This window comes from Oncorhynchus masou, chromosome 17 (genome assembly GCF_036934945.1).
Source record: "Oncorhynchus masou masou isolate Uvic2021 chromosome 17, UVic_Omas_1.1, whole genome shotgun sequence".
Taxonomy (NCBI): domain Eukaryota; kingdom Metazoa; phylum Chordata; class Actinopteri; order Salmoniformes; family Salmonidae; genus Oncorhynchus; species Oncorhynchus masou.
In genome coordinates, this window is record NC_088228.1 from 15,355,086 (window position 1) to 15,361,901 (window position 6,816).

A 6,816-nucleotide genomic window follows, 5' to 3' on the forward strand; every position below is an offset into this window, starting at 1 on the left:
GACCGGTAGTGTAAATACATATGTGGTGTGTATAAACAGTGTTAGTAAAATGCAATGTACAGTAGTAGAAATATTAGAATGAGCTATGTCGACAATACAGTATTTAAAAATACAGTGAAAGACGGGAAGTGTCCAGTGGTTTAATGTCTATATAACATGGGACGGCAGCATTAGCTGTGTGTGTGGGTGTGTGTGTGTGTGTGTGTGTGTGTGTGTGTGTGTGTGTGTGTGTGTGTGTGTGTGTGTGTGTGTGTGTGTGTGTGTGTGTGTGTGTGTGTGTGTGTGTGTGTGTGTGTGTGTGTGTGTGTGTGTGTGTGTGTGTGTGTGTGTGTGTGTTATACATCACCTGGTAGACGGCTAGTGATGGCAGATTAACAGTCTGATGGCTGTAGCCGAGTGAATAGTCCGAGGCTCGGGTGACTGAGGTCCTTAATGATCTTATTGGCCTTCCTTTGACACAGAGTGCTGTAAATGTAGTGAAGTGCAGGCAGCATGCCCCGGTGATGCTTTGGGCTGACCGCACCACCCTTTGGAAAGACAAGGCGGTGCAGTTGACAGAATGTTTTCAATGGTGCATCGATATACAGTACCAGTCAAAGGTTTGGACACATCTTCTCATTCAAGGGTTTTCTTTACTTAATTCTACATTGTAGAGTAATAGTGAAGACATCAAAACTTTGAAATAACGCATATGTAATCATGTAGTAAGCAACAAAGTGTTAAACAAATCAAAATCTATTTAATATTTGAGATTCTGCAAAGTAGCCACACTTTGCCTTGATGACAGCTTTGCACACTCTTGGCATTCTCTCAACCAGCTTCATGAGGGAGTCACCCGGAATGCATTTCAATTAACAGGCGTGCCTTAATAAAAGTTTATTTGTGGAATTTCTTTCCTTCTTAATGCGTTTGAGACAATCAGTTGTGTTGTGACAAGGTAGGGGTGGTATACAGAAGATAGCCCTATTCGGTAAAACACCAAGTCCATATTATGGGAAGAACAGCTCAAATAAGCAAAGAGAAATGACAGTCCATCATTACTTTAAGATAGTCAATCCGGAAAGGTCAGTCAATCTGGAAAACTTAAAGAACTTTGAAAGTTCCTTCAAGTGCAGTTTCAAAAACAATGAAGCTCTATAATGAAATTGGCTCTCATGAGGACCGCCACAGGAAAGGAAGACCCAGAGTTCCCTCTGCTGCAGAGGATAAGTTCATTAGAGTAACAGCATCTCAGAAATTGCAGCTCAAATAAATGCTTCACGGAGTTCAAGTAACAGCATTCTGCAGCGATACGCCATCCCATCTGTTTTGCACCTAATGGGACTATCATTTGTTTTTCAACAGGACAATGACCCAACACACCTCCAGGCTGTGTAAGGGATATTTGAACAATAAAGAGAGTGATGGAGTGCTGCATCAGATGACCTGGCCTCCACAATCACCAACCTCAACCCAATTGAGATGGTTTGGGATGAGTTGGACCACAGAGTTAAGGAAAAGCAGCCAACAAGGGCTCAGCATATGTGGAAACTCCTTCAAGACTGTTGGTAAGGCAATCCAAGTGAAACTGGTTGAGAGAATGCCAAGAGTGTGCAAAGCTGTCAAGGCAAAGGGTGGCTACTTTGAAGAATCAAAAATTTGATTTATTTAACACTTTTTTGGTTACCTCATGATTCCATATGTGTTATTAGATGTCTTCACTATTATTTTACAATGTATAAAATAGTCAAAATAAAGAAAAACCCTTGAATGAGTAGGTGTGTCCAAACTTTTGCTGGTACTGTATATTAGCTAGCTAGTATCATTAACAACGTAGCTAACTAGCTAGCGTCGCTAACAACGTAGCTAGCTAATTACAAAGAGAGCTGTTGCTAGGTGTGGGGTAGTGCAAACTGCACAGCCATGTAAGTTAACACAGTTTTTGACAGTTGTGGTGGCTAGTGTTGTTTGGTTTGTTTTGTTTTGCTTAGTGATTATGCTAATTAATCATTTTGGGCATCAATGCAGGTAACCCAGGCCAGGTTATGAAAATAAACATAAATTCCGACGCGATGCTGTGAGATATATGACAATGCTGATTTGAGTGCTGTAGCCCTTGTTGATTTTTTTTCCCTCTATTTGTTTGAAGTTTGCACCACCATATAAAAATATTTTGGTACTTAAATTTTTCATTCCATTGCTTACTTGGACACAATGACCCTCTCTTTTTTCTAATAAGCATCTTTACCATTCCACTATTGTCCCTCTCTATCTCCCAGAGCCTGCTCAGCTTTGGCCCCTACCTCCTGGAGAAGACAGAGGTCCTGGCTGAGTACAAGAAGAAACGGAAGGATGCCAACAACAACTTTGTGGGCGACACTAGTCCCTGCTGTGGAGGTGAGAGAAGGGCTGCCTGTCTTTATTTTGTTTTCTAAGACAATGGCAGACTGCAATAAATCGGCTCGCGTGCTGACAGTTTCAGACTTCTGCTTTAGTGTTTATGATTGTACATCTGTTTCTAATGAAGGGATGTTGTGACCATTCTTTATTTTTATTTTTGTGAATTTTACCCCTTTTTCTCCCCAATTTCATGGTATCCAATCACAGGAGTCGCTGGTGCGCAATAACTCAGGATACCAGGTACTAACATACTGTACACATACACACACACTCACACACACAGCCTAGCCTACTGTGAATGTGTTTTTTCTCAAAAGTCAATAGGCATCCTATTGCTTATTTTGTGCTCTGTTTGGGAAATAGACTGTGTTGTTTGTCCCCTCTGCTTGAATGTAGCACTTGTATTGTTTATTTAACTATCCTCTAACTTGAGTGAGATACACTCATACGGTGCAGTAAAACACTGTTCCTTCCTGTAAGACTCTAGTTGAGTGATTTTGTTCACATGTTCTCATGGCAGGATGCTGCTAAACCACTGTGGTCATGTTGCAGACTAATCTTTTTCTGTTCTCTTTTTTCTCTCTCCATCCACCCAGTAGATAGAGAGGATGAGTCCTCTCTCCTATGGAGAGTCGATAATTGCTCTAATGTAATAGCTTTTTTTCTCTCTGCTTCCTCTTCTTTTGCAGGCTATTACGTTTGACCCTGAGACCCATTTCCCAGTAATCACTGACAGCTGTACCGGCTGCACTCTCTGCCTCAGCATCTGCCCCATCATCGACTGCATCAAAATGGTTACCAGGCCAACACTGTACGTGCCTAAGAGGGGGCTGCCTCAAGCTGTTAATCCAGTTTGCTAAAGGCTAGAACAGGGCCATGTTCATTAGGTGCAAAACGGAAGAAAATGTATTGAAACAGGGAGATAATACTTGGGCTAGTTCAATGAGAAATGGTCATTTTCGTTTCCTGTTGCAAAATGTTTTAATACATTTTCTACTGTGTGCTCTAATGAATTGGACCCATGCTTTACCTGACCACCGTAGAGCGGAGGGGGGAGAAGAGAAGGAGAGGACCAATGTCTACTTCACACCATTGATTGGCCACATAATTGCAGAGTGAAAAATTACCTTTATTATGAACATTTACAATTATCTAGAAGCAGTAATTACCTTATATTCCCAAGCCAATTATTCTGAAATAATTGTGCCGGGCACCAAATAGTTACAGTGTTATTTCTAAAACAGTGGCTTGCAATGTGGGGTTTAGTTTTTTGTCTGCCCTGCTGGAATTGATAGAGATCGTGTGTTGAAGTTTCCATGGTTCAGTTCAAGGTGCATACTGATAATCATATTCATTGATTATCATCTTTTGGACCAGTGGAAATTGCAATGCACTGTTCAAAGACAGATGGATGCAATCATGGTGTACAGGTTATAGTTCTGTTATATTAAGTATGTTAATAATGAACTGGGGGATAATAGGAAAGGTTTTGGTGGAAATTAGGACTCTATTCAATCTGTATCGCTAAAGTATTACAGATTACGCGATAACAATGGAAAGGTCATTTCTGATTAAGCCGACATGCAGCGCTTACCATGAATGCAGTCTCAGATGACGCAGGAACATTGGTTTGAAATTTCAAATATACTGTCACGCTGAACTTCCACGATACGGATTGAGTAGAGCCCTTAATATATTTTGGGGTGACTTGATTTTGAAATAGATTTTCCTGTGATTTTGTGTATATTCTTTAAGGTGATCGTATGTCTTTTAGCTTGATGTATTGATGAGTAGAAAAATAGCACATGAATAATGTTTTGTGCATTATAGGTTTAGACAGGTTTTATATAAATTTTAGGGAAATTGTATTAAATTGTCATTTGTTTTATTTAATAATCATATTTATGACAATCATATAGCCTGCAATCTAGGTATATATGTGAGTGACTTCAAGATCAGACACCTACTCAATTATATCTGAACACTTTTAGAGAAAATCCATAAATCCTATGCCCTATTCATAATTAATGAACAGACTGGTTTGAAAAACAAAGCATTTTCTGTTGTGTTAATGCAATCTCTACACAATTCCCTTTTTCCCCAAAAAAGGTTTTCCCCCCAAAATTCACAAACAAACACCCAATTCTGTGTATGGGGTAAGCTGTTGAGTTAATTAAAATGCCTTCGCTGCCATCTCTGGATAAGGGTAGTCGCTCCATGAAAGGGTATTATTTGAAAATGATTTTACATACTTGTTTGAAATAGTAGACAGCCACTGAAATTGGTTATTTCATATGTTTTTATGTCTTATGTTAACTATTTAAAAGAGAGCAGCATCTCCATAATTCATTTTTTAAGCCGATTTTAGACATTTCACCAAGGGGCCGATTCCGACCCGAGTTAAACGCACGTAAATGCAAAGGATTTCCCTTTTTATGCACTTTTCTCTCTACGTGTATTCTGACCTTGAACTTAATCATGGGAATAATGTTCCATTACGCAGAATTTAAATTGTATGGCCTTTCAACTTACAGCAATGGGCACTCTCAAATGTCTTAATTATATGCTACCCCAGCTCTCTCTGTTTCCTATTTCTATCGTGTTAAATATTAGTCACTATCAGTATCGACTGTCAGTAGCCTAATAACCACACATATTCAACTGTCAATTTACTGTTAGTTCCATTCAGTTGGCATAGCCTACGTTATCATTCCATTTAATTCCATTGCTTTGTTTACTTTCATTGGCTTCCTCTGTAAACAACGTCACAGCCATGTGGTTGTTGCTGAGGATCATTAGTAACAGTTAAAAATGTGTAAATAGACGTGCAGGCTTATTAAATCCTTATGAAGCGGAGGGCAGAGCAAGCCATAGCAGTTTGAACCAGACACACACAGTTCCATGGTTAGTGTAGGGAATAGACAAGGCTACTATTGTAAACTAACTATTGTAAACTATTATAATTCTATATATACACACTAATCTTCCAACAGTAACGTGGATTAAATAGCTGAATGTGGCAATTTTCAGAATGAATCAAGCCACTGTTTTCTTTATTTTGTGCTTAAAGGCTCTCCAAACCAGTTTTTTATGATTCATAAACACTTTTCTAACCCTAAATAATCTACAAGATCAAAGCATTTTTTTATCTACCAATTGGAGCTGAAATGGAGATGAATATGCATATATTTAGAAGGCTTTCTTTCATTGATCCCTAATATTCTGAACCTGTTCTCTCTATTTATTCTAGTGAGTCTGTTGACAAAATTCAAACTAAAAGGTACAACGTATTTTAAAGGGATGGTTTAAGATAAATGTACTATAAACCCTATTGAATGAAAATCCAGGAGAAAATCTGTTGGCCAGCAAGTGGCATTTATTCAGCGAGTGCAAGGTAACCACACCTCCAAAAGGGTTCTTCAGCTGTCCCCATAGAAGAACCCTTTTTGGTTCCAGGTAGAAATATATTGCATCCATGTAGAACCCTCTGTGGAAAGGGTTCTATATGGAACCCAAAACAGTTCTACTTGGATCCAAAAGGGTTCCAGCTGGAACCAACAAAGGTTCTTCAAAGGGTTTCTTTAATGAATTTCTTTAATGAACTGGTATTTGAGAAATCAGCCTTAAATTCAAACCCAGACCCAAAGCCCTGTTCTCTGTTCCTGCAATGAGGCTCAATCCTGTCTCCATCTTGTAGGATCCAACAGCCATTCACATTCCCAACCCAGACATACATCCTCTCTCCCTCCCTCTTTCATACAGCATCCCAGACAACTTCCCCTTTCCTCCATGATTGTAATTAGAAAATGATATGTGAAACTGCCACATCCGTTTGCGATATTACAACAACAAAGACTTTACTTCAAACAACAAAAACAGTTTTTTTCCCCCTCTGACATCATTGCACGTGCAGTAGAACAGCAGAGTATGTACTTTCACTTGATTTCACCACGTTGCTGGATGCTCATTTCCTCAAAACAAGATCTCAGCTTTAATCATTCACAAATGTTCATAGACAATGCCCTTCTTGCGCTGACAGTCCTTATGTCGCAGACAAATAATATTGACCTATCCACTGGGATGGTGACCTATGTTTGACACCAGCATGTCGGTGCTGTTTAAGCTACTAAGGAGACAGAAGTCAGGTGATCATACCACAATGCAATTCAATGACCAGAGATCCCTTCCTAGTATGAAATCAAAGAAACAGTGTAGTTTTCACGTGCTACCTGTAGGTCAATACCATAACTGACCAGTCACCCTTCGCGTCATACAGTTCAGATTGTTTCAAACTATCAATAAAGTTCAGATTGTTTCAAACTATCTCTGCTGCGATCAGTGTCCTCTCTTTGCCCAGCAATGTTGAGAAGGATTTAATCTCAGTGAAAAATAATTAACTCCCCTTAGAGAGAATGTGTCGCTAGGTTATTAGGTCCA

General features: G+C 39.3%; 1 protein-coding gene across 1 annotated transcript; it reads left to right on the plus strand.

Moving 5' to 3' along the window:
- Positions 1-1,227: 1,227 nt before the first annotated feature.
- Positions 1,228-4,454, plus strand: LOC135558577 (dihydropyrimidine dehydrogenase [NADP(+)]-like). The gene is made up of 4 exons (XM_064992476.1): positions 1,228-1,547; positions 2,259-2,376; positions 2,587-2,619; positions 3,069-4,454. Exons 2-4 carry the CDS (start codon positions 2,332-2,334, stop codon positions 3,237-3,239), a joined length of 249 nt encoding a protein of 82 aa, XP_064848548.1. The 5' UTR covers positions 1,228-1,547; positions 2,259-2,331; the 3' UTR covers positions 3,240-4,454.
- Positions 4,455-6,816: the final 2,362 nt, after the last annotated feature.